The sequence below is a fragment of the Puma concolor genome, chromosome C1 (genome assembly GCF_028749965.1).
Source record: "Puma concolor isolate L17-30 chromosome C1, mPumCon1.1.hap2, whole genome shotgun sequence".
In the NCBI taxonomy this organism is placed as follows: Eukaryota; Metazoa; Chordata; class Mammalia; order Carnivora; family Felidae; genus Puma; species Puma concolor.
In genome coordinates this window covers 85,972,942-85,995,121 of record NC_141674.1, presented here as the reverse complement: position 1 = coordinate 85,995,121, position 22,180 = coordinate 85,972,942, and the positions used below count along the sequence as shown (strand labels likewise).

Sequence of the window (22,180 nt, the reverse complement as noted above, 5' to 3'; positions counted from 1 at the left end):
TGGTCTTTAATCCATTTTGAGTTTGTTTTTCTGTATAGTGTAAGAAAGTGGTCCAGTTTTCTTCTTTTGCATATACCTGTCCAGTGCTCCTAATACCATTTGTTGAAGCAACTGTCTTTTTCCCATTGGATATTCTTTCCTGCTTTGTGAAAGATTAATTGACCACATAATTGTGAATTAATTTCTGGATTATCTGATCTGTTCTATTGATCTATGTGTCTATTTTTGTGCCGGTTGCCATATTGTTTTGGTTACTGCAGCTTTGTAATATAACTTGAAGTCTGGAATTTTGATCCCTACAGCTTTGCTTTTCTTTTTCAAGATTGTTTTGGCTATTCAGGGTCTTTTGTGGTTCCGTACAAATTTTAGGATTATTTGTTCTACTCCTGTGAAAAATGATGTTGGTATTTTGATAGGGATTGCATTAAATATATAGATTGCTTTGAGTTGTGTAGACATTTTAATAATATTCTTCTAATCCATGAGCATGGAATGTCTTCCCATTTCTTTGTACCATCTTCAGTTTCTTTCATCAGTGTTTTATAGTTTTCAGAGTACAGGTCTTTCACCTCTTTGGTTAGGTTTATTCCTAAATATCTTATTATTTTTGGTGCAATTATAAATGAGATTGTTTTCCTAATTTCTCTTTTTGCTGCTTCATTAGTGATGTATAGCAATGGAACAGATTTCTGTACATTGATTTTGTATCCTATAACTTTACTGAATTCGTTCTTTAATTCTGGCAGTTTTTTGGTAGAGTCTTGGATTTTCTATATATACTATCATGTCATCTGCAAATAGTGTAAGCTTTACTTCTTCCTTACCAACTGGGAGACCCTTTATTTCTCTCTCTCTCTCTTTTTTTTTTTTTGTCTGATTGCTCTGGCTAGGACTTCCAGTACTATGTTAAATAAAAGTGGTGAGAGTGAACATCCTTATCTTATTCCTGTCCTTAGGGAAAAGCTCTCAGTGTTTCCTCATTAAGGATTATGTTAGCTGTGGGTTTTTCCATATATGGCCTTTATTATGTTGAGGTATGTTCCCTCTAGATCTGCTTTGTTGAGGGTTTTTATCATGAATGGATATTGTACTTTGTCACATGCTTTTTCCATGTCTATTGAAATGATCATATGGTTCTTATCTTTTCTCTTATTGATGTGATGTATCATGTTGATTGATTTGTAAATATTGAACCACCCTGGCAACCCAAGAATAAATCCCTCTTGATTGTGTGAGTGATTTTTTAAAAAAAAGTATTGTTAGATTTGGTTTGCTAGTATTTTGTTGAGCATTTTTGCATATATGTTCATCAGGGATATTGGCCTGTACTTCTCTTTTTTAGTGGAGTCTTTATCTGGTTTTGGTATCAGGGTAATGCTGGCCTCATAGAAGGAGTTTAGAAGTTTTCCTTCCTTTTCTATTTTTTGGAATAGTTTGAGAAGAATAGGTATTGACTCTTCTTTAAGTGTTTGGCAGAATTTGCCTGTGAAGCCATGTGGTTCTGGACTTTTGTTTTTTCACTACTGATCCAATTTCTTTGCTGGTTGTCGAAGTTTTCTATTTCTTCCTATTTCAGTTTTGGTAGTTTATATGTTTCTAGGAATTTATCCATTTCTTCCAGGTTGCCCCAATTTGTTGGCAGATTTTTTTTTTATAATGTTCTCTTATAATTGTTTGTATTTTTGTGGTGTTGGTTGTTATCTCTCCTCTCTCATTTATTTGAGTCCTTTCTCTTTTTTTTTCTTGAAAAGTCTGACTGGAGGTTTATCAATTTTATTGGTTTTTCTAAAGAATCAGGTCCTGGTTTCATTGATCTGTTCTAGTGGATTTTTTTGTTTGTTTGTTTGTTTCTATACCATTTTTTTTTTTCTCTAATATATATCATTTCCTTCCCTCTGCTGGTTTTAGGTTTTGTTTGTTGTTCTTTTTCTAGCTCCTATCGATCTAAGATTAGATCATTTATTTGAGATTTTTCTTGCTTCTTGATGTAGATCTGTATTGCTATAAACTTCCCTCTTGGAACTGCTTTTGCTGCATCCCAAAGGCTTGGACCTTGTGTTTTCCTTTTCATTTATTTCCATGTACTTTGTAAATTTCTTCCTTTATTTCCTGTTTGACCCATTCATGTTATTTAATCTCCATGTATTTGTGGTCATTCCATACTTTTTCTTGTGGTTGACTTCTAGTTTCATAGCATTGTGATCAGAAATGATGCATAGTATGACTTCAGTCTTGAATTTGTCAAGGCTTGTTTTGTGGACTAATATGTTATCTATTCTGGAGAATGTTCTCTGTGTACTTGAAAAGAATGTGTATTCTGCTGTTTTAGGATGGAATGTTCTGAATATATCTGTTAAATACAGCAGTCCAAAGTGTCAATGAAAGCCATTATTTCCCTATTGATTTTCTGTATAGATGATCTGTCCATTGATATAAGCGGGATGTTAAAGTCCCCTACTATTATTTTATTATTATTGATTAGTTTATGTTTGTTATTAACTGTTTTATGTATTTGGGTGCTTTCATGTTGGGTGCATAAATATTTACAGTTGTTCTATCTTCTTGTTAAATTGTTCCCTTTCTTATTATGTGATTTCCTTCTTTGTCTCTTGTTACAGACTTTGTTTTAAAGTCTATTTTGTCTGATATAAGTATTGCTACTCCAGCCTTCTCTTGACATGCATTTGCATGATAGATGTTTCCGCATCCCCACTTTCAACCTGCAGGTGTCTTTAGGTCTAAAATGAATCTCTTGTAGGCAGGAGGATATAGATGAGTCTTGTTTTTTTATCCGTTCTTTCACCCTGTGTCTTTTGATTAGCATATTTAGCCCACTTAACATTCAAAGTAATTATTGATAGATATGTGTTTTTCATCATTTTATTATGTTTTGTGGTTGTTTCTGAAAATTTTCCCTGAACCTTTCTTGTCTTTCTTTCATTGTTTGCTGGTTTTCTTTAGTGATATATTTGGATTTCTTTCTCTTTATCGTTTGCATATTTATTAGTGGTTTTTGATTTGTTATTACCGTTAGGTTTGTATATAACATTTTCTGTGTATAGCAGTCTATATTAAATTAATGGTCATTCGAACACATCCTTCTCTCCTCTGCATGTTTTAAATATATGGTGTCATATTTTACAGCCTTTTATTTTGTGAATTCCTTAACTGATTTTTTTAATAGAAATATTCATTTTTACTGCTTTTGTGTTTCCTGCCTTTATACTGTCACTCTCAGTCTCTCCTTTCCATTCAAAGAGACCCTTTAATTTTTCTTGCAGGGCTGCTTTAGTGGTCATGAACTTGTTTAGTTTTTGTTTGAAAAACTCCTTATCTCTCCTTCTATTCTGAATGATAGGCTTGTTGGATAGAGTGTTCTTGGCTGCAGATTTTTCCCATTCTGTACTTTGTTTTTTTTTTTTAAATTTTTTTTTCAACGTTTTTATTTATTTTTGGGACAGAGAGAGACAGAGCATGAACGGGGGAGGGGCAGAGAGAGAGGGAGACACAGAATCGGAAACAGGCTCCAGGCTCTGAGCCATCAGCCCAGAGCCCGACGCGGGGCTCGAACTCACGGACCGCGAGATCGTGACCTGGCTGAAGTCGGACGCTTAACCGACTGCGCCACCCAGGCGCCCCAACCCATTCTGTACTTTGAATATACCATGCCACTCTCTTCTGGCTTGGAACTTTCTGCTGGAAAATCCCTTAATAACCTTATGTATTTTCCCTTATATGTTACTATCTTTTGTCTTGCTGCTTTTAAATTTTCTTTATCACTATATTGTTGCCAGTTTGATTACAATATGTCTTGGTATGGATCTGCTTTCGTCTATTTTGATGGCGGTTCTCTGTGCCTTCTGGATCTGGATATCTGTTTCCATCCCCAGATTAGAGAATTTTTCAGATATTTTCTCCAAATAAATTTTTTGCCCCCTTTTCTCTCTTCTTCTGGCACTCCTATAATATGAATGTTATTATGTTTGATGGAGTCATTGATTTCCCTAAGTCTGTCGTCATTTTGTATAATTCTTTTTTCACTCTTTGTTCAGCTTGATTACTTTCCATTACTGTGTCTTCTAGATCATTAATTCATTTTCCCGCTTCTTCCAGCCTGCTGTACATTGCACTAAATGTATATCTAATCTTGCTCTTTAGCTCTGACTGGTTCTTTTTATTTCTTTTCTCAAATCCAATGAATATTTTTATGATTATTGCTTGAAACACTCCATCAGGCATGTTACTTGTATCTCTTTTGCTTAGATCTCTAGCCATGGCTTTTTTCCGGCTCTTTCCTTTGGGTCAGATTTCTCTGTCTTCACATGTTGTTTAAGTCTCTGTGCCTGTTTCTTTGTGTTAGGAAAGTCAGCTACATCTCCTGTTCTTGAGGGTAATGGCCTTATGAAGAAGAGGTCCTGTAGTGACCTGCCATGTAGTGTCCCCTCTTCCACAGGGCCTAGTGCCTCTGGGGTTTCTTCAATGTGTATGGAATGTTCTCTGCTGTTCTTTTCTGGCCACTTTATCCTTCAGGCTAATTGTCTGCCGAGACTCTGTTTGACTGTTGTGGGCAGACTTTGGTCCCTGGCCTGACTGTGGTATGTTTTAATTAGGTGTGCTCTGGTCTGCTTGTGAAATGACACCTGTTGCCACCACTGCTGGAACTGAGGCTTTGCAAAACTCCCAAATTGGGACACACAGTGGTGGTAGGGGTTTGGGCCAGTTTTCTGGGGGGTGGGTCCCACTGTGCTGGGACTGAGGCAAGCATGACAAAGAAGGGTGGTTCCATTGGAGCGTGGAGTAGGAGATGTGGGACTTGCTGTAAGTAAGCTAAGTTATGAGTGTCAGCACTGCTCTGCCTCCTGCAGGTGGTCTTGTGCTTTTGCTGGGTGGAGGTGGGGATGGCACCGTCAATTCCTTTGTTTCTGGAGGGTTCTATATGTGAATGCTGCCTCTCTGGAACATACTCTGAGATGACCAAATAACCTCCCCACCTTGTGACCCAGGTGCTCTTGAGATCACTGTTTCCATGCTGTATTTCTGCAGGCTGCTTGCCCTGCCTTCTCTCTAACAGCAGCCCCAATGCCTTCAGACTCTGTCTGAGCCAAGCCTGCTGACCTTTAAAGCTCTAGGCTTTACGCCCCTCTGGTTGCAGGAACTACCAAAATTCAGCCCATCTCGCTTTCCAAACCAATTGCTATGGGAATCAGTTTTATCCATGCACTCCCCTGTGTGCTAATCTGTCTCTCACCCTTCTCTGCCACTGTGGCTCCCTCCTTCCTGCAATGGCTGATCTGTTTCTCTCCCAACCCATGACTCTACACATCCTACCTTCATCGATGTGGCCTCTTCTCTACCTGTAAGTTATGGAGTTTGTTCTGTCAGTCTTCAGATTGATTTCTGGGGTATTTAGGATGATTTAATAGTTATCTAATTGTATTTGTGGGACAAGGTGAGCCTAGGGTGTTCCTGCTCCACCACCATCTTCCCCTCCTGCATGACATTTTTTTGTGTGTCCTTTTACTTTCAACCTATTTGTGTCTCCTGTAGATGGCATATGGTGAAATCATTTTTTGAAATCCATTTTTCCAATTTATGCCTTTTATTGGCATGTTTAAGCCACTTACATATAATGTAATTATGGATAAGGTAAGATTCACATCTGCCATTTGCTGTTTGTTTTCTATATGTTTTATGTGCTTTTTCTTTATGTATTTCTCCATTACTGCCTTCATTTGTGATAAATCGATATTTCTACTGTACCATTTTAATTTCCTTGTTTCTTTTACTATATATAATTTTTAGTTACTTTCCTAGTGGTTGCCCTGTGGCTTAATAAAAAACAATGTAGGGGTGCCTGGGTGGTGCAGTTGGTTAAGTGTCTGACTTCGGCTCAGGTCATGATCTTACCATTTATGGGTTCGAGTCCCGTGTCGGGCTCTGTGCTGACAGCTCAGAGCCTGGAGCCTGCTTCAGATTCTGTGTCTTCCTCTCTCTGTGCTCCTCCTCTGTCTCTGTCTCTCAAAAATGAATAAACATTAAAAAAAAATTTTTTTAAACAATGTAATTTGGGTTAATACCAACTTAGTTTAAATAGTGCATTAAAAACATTGCTCCAATATAGATTTTTCCTTCTCCCCTCCCTTTTGCTATTATTGTCATATGTATTATGTATTTAAACATTATAAGCCCATCAATAATTTTTTTAATTTATATTTTAGTTAACATACAGTGCAATATTGATTTCAGGAGTAGAATTCAGTGATTCATCACTTATATACAACACCCAGTGCTCATTACAACAAGTGCCCTTCTTGGTACACATCACCCATCTAGCACATCTCCCACCCACCTCCCTCCATCAACCCTTAGTTTGTTCTCTATCAGTAAGAGTCTCCCTTTCTTTTCTCCCTCCACCCCCTGCCTTCCCAAATGTTCTTCTGTTCTGTTTCTTAAATTACAAATATGAGTGAAATCATAGGATATTTGTCTTTCTCTGATTGACTTATTTCTCTTAGCATAATACATTCTAGCTCCATCCATGACGTTGCAAATGGCAAGATTTCACTTTTTTGATGACTAATATTCAGTTGTATATATTTGGGCTCTCTCCATAGTTTGGCTATTGCTGATAATGCTGCTATAAATTTAGGGTGCATGTACCCCTTCAAATCTGTATCTTTGTATCCTTTGGGTAAATACCTAATAGTGCAATTGCTGGATCATAGGATAGTTCTATTTTTAGTTTCTTGAGGAATATCCATAGTGTTCTGCAGAGTGGCGGCACCCGTTTGCATTCCCACTAACAGTGCAAGAGGCTTCCCCTTTCTCTGCATCTTCAACACCTGTTGTATCTTGTGTTGTTAATTTTAGCCATCTGACAGATGTGAGGTAGTATCTTATCGTGGTTTTGATTTCTATTTCCCTAATGATGAGTGATGTTGAAAATCTTTTCATGTGTCTGTTAGCCCTCTGGATGTCTTCTTTGGAAAAGTGTCTATTCATGTATTCTGCTGGTTTCTTAACTGGTTTGTTTTTTACGTGTTGAGTTTGATAAATTCTTTATAGATTTTAGTTACTAACCCTTTATCAAATATGTCATTTGCCAATATCTTCCCCGTTGTGTAGGCTGCCTTTTAGTTTTGTTGTTTGTTTCTTTCACTGTGCAACTTTTTATCTTGATGAAGTCCCAGTAGTTCACGTTTGCTTTTGTTTCTCTGGCCTTTGGTGACATGTCTAGTAAGAACATGGAACAGCCGAGCTCAAAGAGGTTGCTATCTGTGTTCTCCTCTAGGAGTTTGATGGTTTTTTGTTTCATATTTAGGTCTTTCATCCATTTTGAATTTATTTTTATGTATGGTGTAAGAAAGTGGTCCAGTTTCATTCTTCTGCATGTTGCTGTCCAGTTTCCCATTACCATTTGTTGAAGAGACTGTCTTTTTTCCATTGGATATTCTTTCCTCCTTTGTCGAAGATGAGTTGACCATATAGTTGTAGGTCCATTTTTGGGTTTTCTGTTCTGTTCCATTGATTTATGTGTCTGTTTTTGTGCCAGTACCATACTGTCTCAATGACTACAGCTTTGTAATATAGCTTGAAATCTGGAATTGTGATGCTTCCAAGTTTTTTTTTTCTTTTTCAGGATTGCTTTGGCTATCTGGGATCTTTTGTGGTTCCCAACACATTTGAGGATTGTTTGATCTAGCTCTGCAAAGAGTATGGTGGTATTTTGATAAGGATTAAATGTGTAGATTGCTTTGGGTAGTATAGACATGTTAACAGTGTTCTTCCAATCCATGAGCGTGGAATGCTTTTCCATTTCTTTGTGTCCTCTTCAGTATCTTTTATAAATCTTCTATAGTTTTCAGAGTACAGATCTTTTACCTCTTTAGTTAGGTTTATTTCTAGGTATCTTAATATTTTTGACGCAATTATAAATGGGATTGATTCCTTGATTTCTTTTCCTGTTGCTTTATTATTGGTGTATAGAAATGCAACAGATTTCTACACATTGATTTTATATCCTGCAACTTTGCTGAATTCATGTATTAGTTCTAGCAATTTTTTTGATCGACTCTTTGGGGTTTTCTACATAGAACACCAATAGCTTTTTTTTTATTTTTACTTTTTTTAAGTTTTAAAACTTTAATAAGTTTAATGTTGGAACTGTATGTTTCCATACCAATTGGCACAATTTACATCAAGTTTTACACTTATTCATTTTTGCAAAGACATCATATACACAAAGATACATATTCAGTAACTGGGAAGTCATAAAACTTCTAATCTAGACTTTCAGGTTTGTCCAATCATGATACTTCTAATAAGGATCATCAGCATACCAGTTTCGCCTCTTCCAAAAAGATGTTGTCATTTTATCTAAGAGCTTACTCTGGGTTTTACTGCAGAACACGAATTCCCTCAAGCGCCTTTTTCTTGCAGTTGTCATTTTCCATAATTTTTTCTTATAACCAGCCTTCCTCCTTAGCCACAGGCCAGAATGAAGTCGAAGAAACCTGTAGATGACACCTTTCACAGTCTTTCTCTTCCCTTTCCGTGAACTGAAGTATGTTACGGTTCTGACTGGTAGCTTGAGGACATTTGGAAGCAAGGGGGCCGCTCTATTGAGGATTGCTGCAGTATGTCCACATGTCAGGTTTCTGACAGACGTGGCAAGTCTGGGAGCAGAGGAAACAACTGGTGTCTGCAGAGAACTAAAATGCCGGGTGGACAGTGCAGAACTAAGACAGGCATTCTTGACACCGTTTTGACAGGCTGAAGACACCAAAATATTCAGGGGTCGTAAGACCCCTGATGCAGCTCTGAAGGCACGGGCAAAGGCAGAGGCCGCCATCTTGCCATCCCCGAACACCAATAGTTTTTAAAGTATTGCTTTATACACTTGTCTTGTAAATCAGATAGAATTAAAACGGGGCACAAACAAAATATCACAGCTTGCATATTTACCTATGTAATTACCTTTATTGATATTCTTTATTTCTTTATGTGAATTTGAGTTGCTATTGTCCTTTTATTTCAGCCTGAAGGGACTGCTTTTAGCATTTCTTGTAGGGCAAGTGTGCTAGGAACAAATTCATTTATTTGGGAGTATATTCATTTCTCCTTCATTTTTGAAAGATAGTTTCGTAGATATAAGATGCTTGACTGTCTTTTTTTTCTTTTAGCACATTGAATGTATCATTCAACTACCTTTTGGTCTCCATGGTTCTGACTAGAAGCCATCTGTTAATCTTATAAATGAGTTCCTGTACTTGATGAATGTGGTTTTCTCTTGCTGATTTTAAGATTCTCTCTTTGTCTTTCAGCAGTTTGATTATGATGTGTCTAGGTGTGGCTCTTTTAAATTTGTCCTATTTGGAGTTTGTTGAGATTCTTGCATGTGTACGTTAGTGTTTTCATCAAGTTTAGGAAGTTTTTAGTCATTATATCTTCAAAGATTCTCTTTATTGATATTCTTTATTTGGTGAGAGACACCATTTTCTCCTGTGTCCTTCTAATTGTTTAGATATGGTTTCCTTTAGTTCTTTGAATATTTAATTGTCGATTTAATTTAACTTTTATTAAAGTTAATTAGTAACATTATTATTATTTTTTAAAGTTTATCCATTTTGAGAGAGAGAGGGAGGGAGAGAATGTGCGTGAATGGGAGAGGCTCCATGCTGTCAGTGCACAGCCCAATGCGGGGCTTGGTCCTACAAACTGTGAGATCATGACCTGAGCCAAAATCAAGATTTGGACAGTTAACTGATTGAGCCACCCGGGTGCCCCATAATATTAATTATCGTTAATTAACATCTTGGCATCTTCAGGGATGGTTTCTGTTGACCACTTTTTCCCTCCTGTGCACGTGCCATACTTTTCCATTCCTTTACATGTCTTGTAATTTTATGTTGAAAACTGGATATTTTACGTAAAATAATGTGGCAAATCTGTGGTAAGATGTATGGACATCTCATTACCCAGATCTTCCTTTTAGAACCTCTTGTTTGCCTCAACTTTTTCACTGCCTCAGCCAGTCAAAATTTTAAACAATTGCTGTGGACTGTTTCTCAGCAAACACCCTGAGAAAGCTGAGTCAGATCAAACAAGAACAAGCTCTGTGAGTGACATTTTTTCAGAAAACTGCCCAATGAGTCAAATAGTAAGTGTTCTCTGGGAGTATCGCTTTTTGTGGAACTCCAGACTTGGGTCTGCCCTTGCTATGGCTGTAAGACTGCTGATTTTTTTTTCTTTTTTTTCTTTTTTTTTAATGTTTATTTATTTTTTAGAGAGAGCACGAGAAGGCAAGGGGCAGAGAGAGAGGGAGACACAGAATCTGAGGCAGCTCCAGGCTCTGAGCTGTCAGCACAGATCCTGTCGTGGGGCTCAAACTCACAAACCGCGAGATCATGACCTAAGCCGAAGTCAGATGCTCAACCGACTGAGCCACCCAGGCATCCCTGGCTGTAAGGCTGTTGATTTTCACAACTAATGCTGAGCTGGGGAAAGGAGAATGAGAATAGAACCAGTTAAAATAATAAAACTAGCTGTTTTTAATGAGGTTCAGCCAGTTTTCCTGAATAAGTCTTTCTTGGTTGTCACAGGCCTTATTGTAATTTCTAGAATTCTGAAAAAGGCAATTTTTAACAACTTCTCCAAGTATACTTGTTACATTTATAGAATGGCAGAATCCTGGAGGTCCTTAGCCCACCATTCTAGAAGTGTAAGTTTTCTATATGTGCTTTTAAACCTAGTTTCTATGTCAAGGGTGATGTTTTATTATGGACTAAGAACTGCTTAAGACAGGAAGACAAGGAATAAGAATGACTGAGCAATTATCTTAATGAAGAGTTGATGGTACTGAGACAGAAATGTGCTAGACACATCAAGAATGGTATTAGAATCAAAGTTATATGTTGAAGTTCAGATTTGGTGCCATTCCTCCTATTCTGTTTGCTGAATAAGAGTATCTAGAAGAGCCTCATAAAGCATACCTAAGATGATTAAGGAGGAAAAGAGACTCCTATACAAGGACATATTAAAATAATTGTAGAAACAAAGATTGAGAGAACTCAATCCAAAATTCATGAAATTACAAAGAATATGCGTTAGGGATATCAATTTTTGGACTTAATTATAGAAATAATAGGCATCTCTTAAAGTTTGGTAAGGCTAATATAAAATAATGAAAGGAAATAACATTTTTAAAACATTTTTATAACTGCTTCCAAGAATTGGGTGAGGCATAACCCCTGAAAAGTAATTAAATTTTTGGATTATAGATCTATAGATGGTTTTTAAAGTTTTAGTATTTCTTGAGGATACATTAAAGAAACTCTGGAAGCCTTTATAGTCTTTTCTGAAACATTCTTTGGTGCACATCTGGGACTAATTGCTGTGCTAGATGGATACCAATCTAATTCAGTGTAGCATGTAACATTGTTAGGATGATTAGTATTATATACTTACAATTGGTCATGTAAAAGTGTTTTGTGTCTTTTTCTTTTAGGTATGTAAAAGAAGGAGATACAGTGTCTCAGTTTGATAGCATCTGTGAAGTTCAAAGTGATAAAGCTTCTGTTACTATCACTAGTCGTTATGATGGAGTCATTAAAAAACTGTATTATAATCTAGACGATATTGCCTATGTGGGAAAGCCATTAGTAGACATAGAAACGGAAGCTTTAAAAGGTATTGTAAATGTGTTCATCTGTTTTGCCAAATTGATTACTGTTGTCCTTTTGTCATTGGTACCAATTAAAAGAGATGTTTACTTTTAATAACTTACAGGGTTTAATTTGGTGGTTTGAAGCTGTAATCAGGAAAATAGAAAAGATCTTCTGTGATGAATGATTATCTTTTGACCAGTTACCATGTTAGAAATGTACACATTAACACTGAATTTATCTGGGGGCCTGCCTTCTGGAAACCTTAGTATTCAAAGAACTGATGGGCTTTCTCAGGAATTAAAGATTCAGGCCCTGAACACTAGTCACTAATAACAAAAACTGGAGTATGCAAAAGATTAAATCTAACATAATAGGATTGTTGTATTTTCCACTGATTCAAAAACAAAAACACTTTCTTGGGGCACCTGGCTGGCTCTGTCAGTGGAGCATGCAACTCTTGATGTTGGGGTTGTGAGTTCGAGCCCCTCTTTGGGGATAGAGATTACTAAAAAAAACAAAAAAGAAATATTAAAAAAAATACTTTCATTAGTAATGGTTATGAAGGCCAAACTTCTGGAAGGGAAGTGGAAGAGAAAGGAAGGAAAATCATAGTGAAAAGTGAAGAAACTAGCATTTAGAAAAAGCAACAACCATGGAACTTATAAGCAGTAGATGTCCTAACAAAAGCGAATTCCTTGTGAAAATATTGCAGAGGAAAGCTAAAACAGTGGGCTCTCCTGGTATTGGCAGACAGCTAGATGGCTGTCTACCTCGGAAGTTCCTTATGGCATTGTTGTGATACGTTAAAGTTATGTCATCTAGGAAACAGCCCTGTATGGGGGATGCGGGGATGGGGCTGGAGGTGGCTTAAGTTTTGTGATGTAGTCCTAAGCCAGCAATCTGTCTGAGAAGTGCTGAAATAGAATAGAATACAAATAGAATTTTAGTAGTATCATTCGAAAGTCCAGAAGAATTCTGAATTACAGTGGCTGGTTGACTTGTAGTTCTGCAGACTATATACTTAATACTAACAGTAACAACAATCACTAATTCCACAGTCATACTTGACAGTTTATGAAAAGTTTCACTGTTATTTTATTTATCCTTACTTGTGAAGTATTCCAGGTTAATGGATTTTTGCATTTGCCCAATGGTCAGTGACTGAGCCAAATTTTGAGCTCCATGGCCTGTCTTTGTCCAGATTATTTTCCACTATGACATGTTGCCTCCAGAAGGTGGAAGATGACTTATTGAAGTCTTCCTATTATTTATTTAATTTCTACTATAAAAGGATATGTGTGCATGTAGCAAGCTATAAAATGCAGAAAATCGAAAATAAGAAAATAAAAACATATTCCTGCTACTCAGAAATCATCACTCTTAACACATGAATGTGTATCACTCCAGACATTTTTCTAAGCTCACACATACGCACTGAAGTCATTTTTTACCAGAGTAATATGTTGTGTTTGCTGTATTCGAATGTTTGCTTAATTACGTACGTGTTTTCATGACAATGATTTCATTTTATCTGATGATCAGACTGTATTTAAATCTCCCCAGTCACCCCCAGAATGTCCTGGAAATTTCAGTTGGTTTGTTCAAACTAGGGTCCAATATGGGAGTCTACATTGCCCACGGTCTCTCTTCACATGACTTACACTGTCCCACATGTTGCTTCACGACACTGACTCGTGGAAGGGACTGTGCCATTTGTTTTGCAGAACGTCACACTTTGTGTCTTGTTGCTTTTCCATGACGGTGTTTGACTTGTTCTTACCATGGTAAGTTCCTGTAAACTGAAAGCAAGTTTCAAAGGCTAGGTTCAAGTTAAATATTTGGCTAGAATATATCATGGGTGATATTGTGTACTTCATATTGCTTCACATCAGGGCACCATAACATTTAGATTACCTGCTGTAGTGACGCTCAGTGTAAACAGTGAATTGGGATAATGATTCCCTTGCCCCGTCATTGTACAGTTACATTTTATCCTTTGCAGCCTGAAAGTTACCCAGGTGGTGTCACTTTGGCACTATAATCATTTGAGAATCCTGGCCTAAATCAACAACTGCTTTAGTGGTTGTGGAATGATGATTTTTTTTTTTTTTATTCTGTCAGTATCTTTACATTATTAGCTGGCATTATTCTGTAAAGGGGCACTTCACCCTCATCAGCTGGGCCTATTAGTTACCCTGAAATACAGTTCCTGCTGGAAAAACAGAATAAATGGTTCATCCTTTTCCCTTGCCAAGGAGTTGCTTTGATAGCCCCTTCAAATAGTGATATTAAATTTCCAACTTTCTCTTTGTGTCTATTCAGTTGATTTGCTGTGTTTAATCTATTATAATCATTCTTTTTAATGCTCAAATTGTTAGTAGGAGTGACCCTTTCAAGGTCGCTCCTGGGTGTTCTTTTAACATGACCCCATTAATTTTCAAAAGCTTCCTTGCTTTTGACACAGGAAGATGATCTGAAAGTCACCTTGTACATTCCCTGCCCCAGATCTGGAATTAATCTATTTCTTCAGGGCTCTTGTTCCTTTTAATGTGGCATGGACAAGAGACCATAAAGTAGGTAGTAGGGGTGTTTCTTTTATCTTGATTGCCAAACTTCTATTGAAAGGCATGATTTAAGAATATTAAAACCAAAAAAGAATTCACCTTTTAAAATTACCTGAAACACAAAATTATTATGGTGGATCAATGACTTTTTTTTTTTTTTTAATTTAGTTAGGACCTAGAAAGGAAAGAGGCACAAACTGAAAGCACTGAATCCTAACCACTAGGCCACTAGGAAGCAGCAGTCTTGGCACAAACTGAGGCAAGCAAAATGCTGAACACTATTATGGATGTCATTAAATTAGAACACCCTGACAGGCGCTTTAAACCAGATTTAGATACCAATCTAGACCATCCAAAAAAAAAAAAAAAAAAGAATTATTTATACGAACAAGTAAACAATTGAGATTTGTGGATTTTTTAAATTAAAAAAAATTTTTTTTTAATTTTTAGAGAGAGCGAGTGCACACATGAGCTGAGGGGAGGGGCACAGGGAAAGAGAGAGAGAATCTTAAGCAGGATCCACACTGAGCACAGAGCCTGATGCGAGGCTCGATCCCACGAGCACGACCTGAGCCGAAATCAAGAGTCACACACTCAACTGACCGAGCTATCTCAGCACCCTGAGATTTATGGGTTTTTTTATTGTTCGGTTTTATTTTTAGAGTTTATTTTGGCGTTTCAAATGACATTCAACTTAATAAATCTTGATATATAGCAAATTACAAAATTATAGAACTTTTTCAGAATACGGGTATTTTTTTCTAGAGAATTGTTTCACAAAAATTAATCTGTACAGCATGAATGATTCTCAAAGAAATTATGCTGAGCAAAAGAAGCCAAACCAAAAAGAAAACATGCTGTAGAATCTATGTGCGTAAAATTTTAGAAAATGCAAACTAATCTATAATGACAGAAAACTGATTAGTGTTTTCCTTGGTATAAGGAATCTTTTGGAGCTGGTGGACATGTTCCTTATCTTGATTGTGGTGATGGCTTATGTGTATATACATACTTCACAGTTTATCAAATTTTATATTTTATGTTTGTGCAGTTTATTGTATGTCTGTAAAAAAATGAGACTGTGTTGGTTATGTTCAGAGTGAAAAGTATCTGATAGTATTTCTCATAGAGAACTGATCATTTGCTAGCTATTCTGGTTTGTTTGCCAGAGTGTATTCTGAACAGTTACCTCGCACTGTAGTTTCATTTTGCTTTTACATTTATGTTTTATTGTATTTTTTTACTATAAGAATAAACTGTAAAGCATAACCTATATATAAGCAAGCCTATGGAACAGTAGATTCAATTTACGAAACATTTATATATCCCTCTCTTTAATTTTAGAAATGGGACAGTTTCTAAATATTCTGTGAACCTTTTCTTAAGAATTTGTAATAATATTGAATTTATATTGTTTTTTTGTTTTAGTGCTAGTAAAACCAGTTATACTATAAATAGAAAATTACCAAACAAAAAGTCTTTTAGAAGTATAAAATATATTATTTCCATTTTACAGGTGGAAAATAATTATAACATAGAACCATTAAGAGTATATGATCAAAACTAGACATCTTTTTTTTTAATTTTTTTTTAATGTTTATTTTTGAGAGAAAGAGACAGAGCATGATCAGGGGAGGGGCAGAGAGAGAGGGAGATACAGAATCCAAAGCAGGCTCCAGGCTCTGAGCTGTCAGCACACAGCCCAATGCGGGGCTCAAACTCAGGAATGGCGAGATCATGACCTAGGCCGAAGTCAACGTTTAACCAACTGAGCCACCCAGGTGCCCCAAAACTAGACATCTTAATAGTAGTATTGGAGATTAATCCTGTCTTCTAATGCTTGTTTAAATGATATTCTCTGGCACCACCTTTTGTAACATGGTGGTGTTGTCTCCTTTCCAAGGCTGGAGCATCAAGGTAATTTTGATGAGGGAAACTCTACTTGTGATGTCCAAGTCCCATCTATGAGTGCTTTGACCGTAGACAGACCTCTACTTGAAAAGAGCTTACTGGGGGCGCCTGGGTGTCTCAGTCCTTTAAGCATCCCACTTCAGCTGAGGTCATGATCTCGCAGTCGTGGGTTCAAGCTATGCATTGGGCTGTCTGCTGTCAGCATGGAGCCCACCACGTGGCTCAGTCTCACAAACCATGAGATCATGACCCTGAGCTGAAATCAAGAGCCAGGTGCTGGGGCACCTGGGTGGCTCAGTGGGTTAAGCATCCGACTTTGGCTCAGGTCATGATCTCGCAGCTTGTGAGTTCGAGCCCTGCGTCAGGCTCTGTGCTGACAGCTTGGAGCCTGCTTCTGATTCTGTCTCCCTATCTCTCTGCTCCTCTCCTATTCATGCTCTGTCTCTCTCTCTCTCTCTCTCTATCTCAAAAATAAATAAACATTAAAAAACAATTTTAAAAAGAGGTGCTTAACTGACTGAGCTACCCAGGCACCCTGATTTTCTTTTAAACTTTATATATTTTACTCCTTCTTAAAGTGAGCGTATTGAGTATAGCCTAAAATCTTTTTTCATTATGCAAAAACATGTTAATGAACATTTATTATTCTGGAAACAACATAATTCTGCTTCTGGTTTTTTATTTTTCAACCTACTTCTTAGCATTATCATTGTGCCAGGCCAACACTCTCCTTCCTAAATTTCCAGGAACACGGGTAACTAAGTTTGTTAAGAAGTGTTTACTACGAAGAGAAAGTAGGATCTGGTTGAGAGTCTAAATTCCTATTTTCTGGGGCAAGGGCATGGTTTTAATGCTGAGGCCACATGGCAGCTGTTTTAGGTATTCTGATCCTGAAGCTATGTGCAGGATTAAATTGCCAGAATGTTTGACCACCAGATAACTGAGAGGTCACTATACCTAAGTAATCCTAATTGTGGAGTCTTGCCACCATGGGGAAATATTAAGGAAAGAGAGGAAGGAACATAAACTGTAGCAGAATTCTTTATAAAACTAATATTATTCTTGATTATATTGCATTTATCCTTTAACATCACCACCTATCATTGATTGAATGCTTTCTCTTTGCTAATGCTATATACACATTATTTCATATAATCATATAGATTAAATTATGTAGATTTTTATCTGCATTTGACATGTGCAACACTGAGACCCACAGAGATTTAATATCTTGCCTCTGGTGACATAGCCAGTAACTGGTAGAACTACAATTTGACCCCAGCTTTGTTTAATTCTAAAGCCCATGTTGCTAACCACTTTGTTCCACTGAAAATTCTATTCAGAGCCTCTGGGTATCAGCGCCATTCTGCATCTCGAACATTGGGAATGAATTCCTAACACTGTTGATACTCATGTTTGTGAAGTTCTGCTATAACAATATCAGTTAAGGTGTCCCACAGAGTTTATAATATTAAAATGTTTGCCAGAATTAATACAATGTTCTGAGTTAAAGATGTCATTTAATTAAATTACATGTCATTTAATTAAATTACACCCAGTGGCATAAGTTGCATGGTATAATGCCCGAGCATACTAAGTGCACAACGAATGGTAGGTAGGACTTAGTTTTATTCAGCCAGTTATAGACTGAGTTGATTGTATTAGCTATTTCAGTAATTTGAAGTGAGAAAGAAAATGCAGTGAGATATCATTGATTGGAGTGTCATCAATTCTCAATTCATGATGATTTATATAGGAACTAAACTAGACAGTTGTTCTACAAAAAAAGGTCTTCCTAAGCAGTTTTGCAGAGACCAAAGCTTAAAACATTTTATGAAAACACATTGTTTCAAACACCCTGAGTGCTCAAGTGCTTCAAAACGTTTTCTCCAGAAAAATTTCCCCAATTATGTGAATTGACTACTTACTGTCATTTTTAGAAATATTTCTTAAAATACCTAAGAATGTGGCAATTTCAGTTTTAATATTTTCTTAAATTAAAAAAAAAATGTTTATTTATTTTTGAGAGCAAGAGCATGAGTGGGAGACGGGCAGAGAGAGAGGGAGACACAGAATCCGAAGCAGGCTCCAGGCTCTGAGCTGTCAGCACAGAACCCGATGCGGGGCTCGAACTCACAATCGTGAGATCATGACCTGAGCCAAAGTTAGACACTTAACCAACTGAGCCACCCAGGCACCCTTCAGTTTTAATATTTTTACTAATTCAAATGTTTTATTTAGTTAATCTGAAATAATAGTTCTATTATAAATTTGCTTCACATGAGGAATATCAGCAACACTAAATTGACAGTTTTCATGACAAAAAGTGCTTATTTACCAGAGTTCTTTTGTTGCTCTTTAAAAAATGTAATTAAGTCTTTTAAAACTCTGTATTCCTAAATCCACTACTAAAAGAATAAAATCCCACATATCAGAGTATAGTGTTAGAACCATGAAAATCACATCCCTTGGGGAGAGTTATGACATTTTAGGTTAGCCTTAACTCCATCCTCCTTAGAATCTGTTTGTACATTGATAAAAGTAAGAAATCTGCCCTGCATTCCTGTAACAGTGTTGTGATCATCACAGGAGAAAATGTTTGTATACACACTTAGAAAATGATCTAAAGTACTACATAGGTGGTAATTTAGTGCTGAAGAGAGCTTTCTTCCAACAATTATATGACTGCTTCAAATAATATATAATATGAATGACTTCTCACCAGTGTTTTATTACTCATATTTGTACTCAAATTATTCTAAAAGGCAGTCCTACTTTGTCATATATCAGAATGTTTTCCAGAAAGGTGAGTGGCAATAAATTCAGTGATCTTTTGGAAACCTGTAGCTTTTGTATATATTTGGGCTTTTATATATTTCTCATATTTTCAGCAAAAATACACATTAAATCAGGTTAGATTTGGAATTCCTACATTTGAATTCCCTTGGTTTCCCTTTGCACCTTAGTTCCTAATGCTCCTTCTTTCTTACTAGTTTCTCCAGTAACTTTAACAGATGTGGACAATACTACAGGTTTCTCAAATTACAACAAAATTATGCCTTGAACAATAGGAGTTGTATTCTAGCTTCTTTGACTACAAAGAAAATTCACTAGTGCCATGAACTAATGGAAACAGCACAGGGTGAGTCAACCCTAGGAATGAATCCCAGCTCTTCAGTTTTATTAGCTGTGTGAACTTGGGCCAATCCTTCATCTTTGAAGTATCAATTTTTTTAAATCTATAAAATGGGATGCTAACACCTATCTTATACAGTTGGAGTAAAGATTAAGTTATGATATTGTATATGTAGTGCAGTATTTTACCTATAATAGGTGCTTGTGGGAGAGGAAAAATAATTCACCTACTAACCTTCTGAGTTCTTAGCTGAGACTCTTGTAATAAAAGACAGATTAACAAGAGAGAAAGAGAAGTTTATTAACATGTGTACATACTCATCTATACATGGGAGGCACCCAGGGAAAGATGAGTAACTCAAAGAGGTAGCTTTAGAGTTCAGGCTTAAATAGCATTTCTATAGGGAAAGGGGAAATGGGAAAAGTCCTCTTAGGGGAGAGTAAGTAGTTTTCATGGAAGTTGAATGGGTCCTTAGAGAATAGATGGGAGGTATGACAGTTTGGGACAAAGTTTGCTGACTTCTACTCTCCTCTTTTATAAGAATCAATCTTCCCTGGTGGATGAAACTCCTAGGGAGGGGATTTATGACAGTGGAGTTGCTTCTGGAAGATCCACCTTTAGGTGTATGAGAGTTCAGAGAATGTCTCTGCCTGCATTTGCTGTTTTTCAAGTGCTTGCAGCTCAAAATAATCACTATACCAAAGTGGCATATTTGGGGTGGCATATTCTGCTACCCTTTGTGCGCAACACGAGTTGTTTTGTTTTCCCTTTGTCTCCTTCTGGGAAAATGTGAGAGCTCCACTGGGCCAATTCATAGACCAGTGAGGAAGAATGAAGAGACTGTTTCCATAGGTGGAGCAGTGGAGAATTGTTACTGGCTTTGAATCGAATGTCAAAGCAAATTCAGTTGCCTGCTTTCAGAGGCTTAGTCTCTAATGCACTCATTCCCACAGAGACTTCTGCTATGCAGCATTGATTTCCAAGCATCAGACTCTGCCAATGAAATGCTCTCAAACGCTTTTTTATTTTGGGTTGCAAAAATACATGCTAATAGCCTGGAAAATACATGCTAATAGTCTGGGGTACTTTTTCTTCTATAGATATTCTAGATTTAGAGAATGGTCCAACCAAATTAGCATTAGCCATGAAAATAAAATCTTCCACAGCATTCCTTAAGCTGTATTCAAAGCAGAGAAAAATTATAAATACTTTATTATTTGGGGAAAGCATTTTAAGATTGCCACAGATTTTACATGATTCTTTCATGTAATTTGTCTTACATTTGACTCTTATTTTATGCTATTTGTAAATATGAGAAATTTATTAGGAAAGTGTTTAAAATACAAAATGTTTAAAACTTATTGAAGAAGCTTTCATTTTTTAACTTGTAGCTGCTGCATGATTTTTACAGAAATGAAGTAAACACCAGGTAATAATCATTAAACTACCAGGTGCCAGTATGCCCCTCTGCTCTCCCCCAATTGTTTCCCAATATGTAGTTGTGTTTTCCCATTTTGAAGTAGCCTGACTAGTATGCTTCTGACTATAAATTTTAAGTTGAATTCATTTGTGTATTATAAGCCACTAAGCTTATTTTATTTTTTTAACATTTTCAACTAAAGAGTACCATTTTACCTCATTGCCAGATTCAGAAGAAGATGTTGTTGAAACTCCTGCTGTGTCCCATGATGAACACACACACCAAGAGATAAAGGGCCAGAAAACACTGGCCACCCCTGCAGTTCGCCGCCTAGCAATGGAAAACAATGTAAGTTTCCTTCGTATTTAAGTGCGAGATTACACAGAAGATACACATTTGTGTCTATGAAAAAGTAGCCAGCTCTCCCATGAGATGACTCAATTTGAGATTAAAGGAAAATGAAAATGTGTGTTACTGAGAAGTGATTGTTGCATAAAAGCACCAATAAGAAATGAGAAGAAATTGCAAACTTCTTACTTATATTAATTGGGCAATGGGATTTTATTATTCTTCCTTAGAGCCTAATAGTCAGGGCTACCATTTTTTGAACACTTATAAATACTAGCATTTTAGATCAGGCACCCTAGAAGCCAGCTTGAGACAGGGTTTTGGGTGCATGTAATGGAGTGACTGAGGGAGAGAATACCTTTTCTGGGAATGAGGGAAGCAAGATAGAGAAAGGAAGAAAAGGGAAATGGGCCAGGCAACGATGTGGTCTCAAGGATCTGATTTAAAGGAGTTGGAGAACACCAAAGAATTGTACTGAGTTGAGGCTAGCAGACCAGCCTTTTGTATTCCTTCTTATCATCCAGTCATTGGTGCTTTCCCTTTAGGGCTAGGTGGCCCCCAGGTACTGCAATAAGTGTGTACGTGTTATCTCATTGATCTTTACAACAATGCTGTAAATTATGGGGGCTATTTAGAGACTTGGAGAGAGTCAAGTAACAGGTCCAAGATCACACAACTAACACCGTGGTGGGGCCAGGATCCTGAAGTGAGATTCTGTGACTGCAGAACCAGTGCCCTTGATCATTACATACTGCCTCAACAATTATTGCCTTTGTTATTTGAGCGTTTATGAGTCAGACACCATGTACATGTTCTCTCTAATCCTCACAGCCATCCTGCAGGGTGGTTTTGATTATCCCCATTTTGCAGATGACAAAAGGCAGAGAAGTTGATTAAACTGCCTAAAATCAAGTAAGTAGCTGAACTGGGAATTTGTCTTTTTTCAAACTTGGGTTCTTTCCACTGTACCCCACAATGCAGGATTTTTGTCTGTTTTTGAGAGAAGCAGTTAAGTCACAGTGGGAAAAAAAAAGAAGCTTACATTTTAGAAATATGTAATAAGTCATTAAAATGTTCATATCCCTTTAGACAATTATCCTAACATTGGGAAACTGTCCCAAGGAAACAATCTAGG

General features: G+C 36.9%; 1 protein-coding gene and 1 pseudogene across 4 annotated transcripts in view; one reads left to right on the top strand and one right to left on the bottom strand.

Annotated features, from left to right (window-relative positions):
- The window catches only part of DBT (dihydrolipoamide branched chain transacylase E2), a 53,112-nt gene that overhangs the window by 14,454 nt on the left and 16,478 nt on the right, over window positions 1-22,180 (top strand). The window contains exons 4-5 of one of the 4 annotated variants that reach the window (XM_025934967.2): window positions 11,507-11,688; window positions 20,924-21,045. In XM_025934967.2, coding sequence (XP_025790752.1) covers window positions 11,507-11,688; window positions 20,924-21,045 — 304 coding nt within the window. Of the gene's footprint in view, window positions 1-11,506; window positions 11,689-15,859; window positions 19,284-19,341; window positions 20,707-20,923; window positions 21,046-22,180 lie in introns of those variants that run through there. The other 3 variants (XM_086717667.1, XM_086717669.1, XM_086717668.1) reach the window with 3 other exon arrangements.
- On the bottom strand, window positions 8,198-8,877 carry LOC112871879 (large ribosomal subunit protein bL35m pseudogene; annotated as a pseudogene).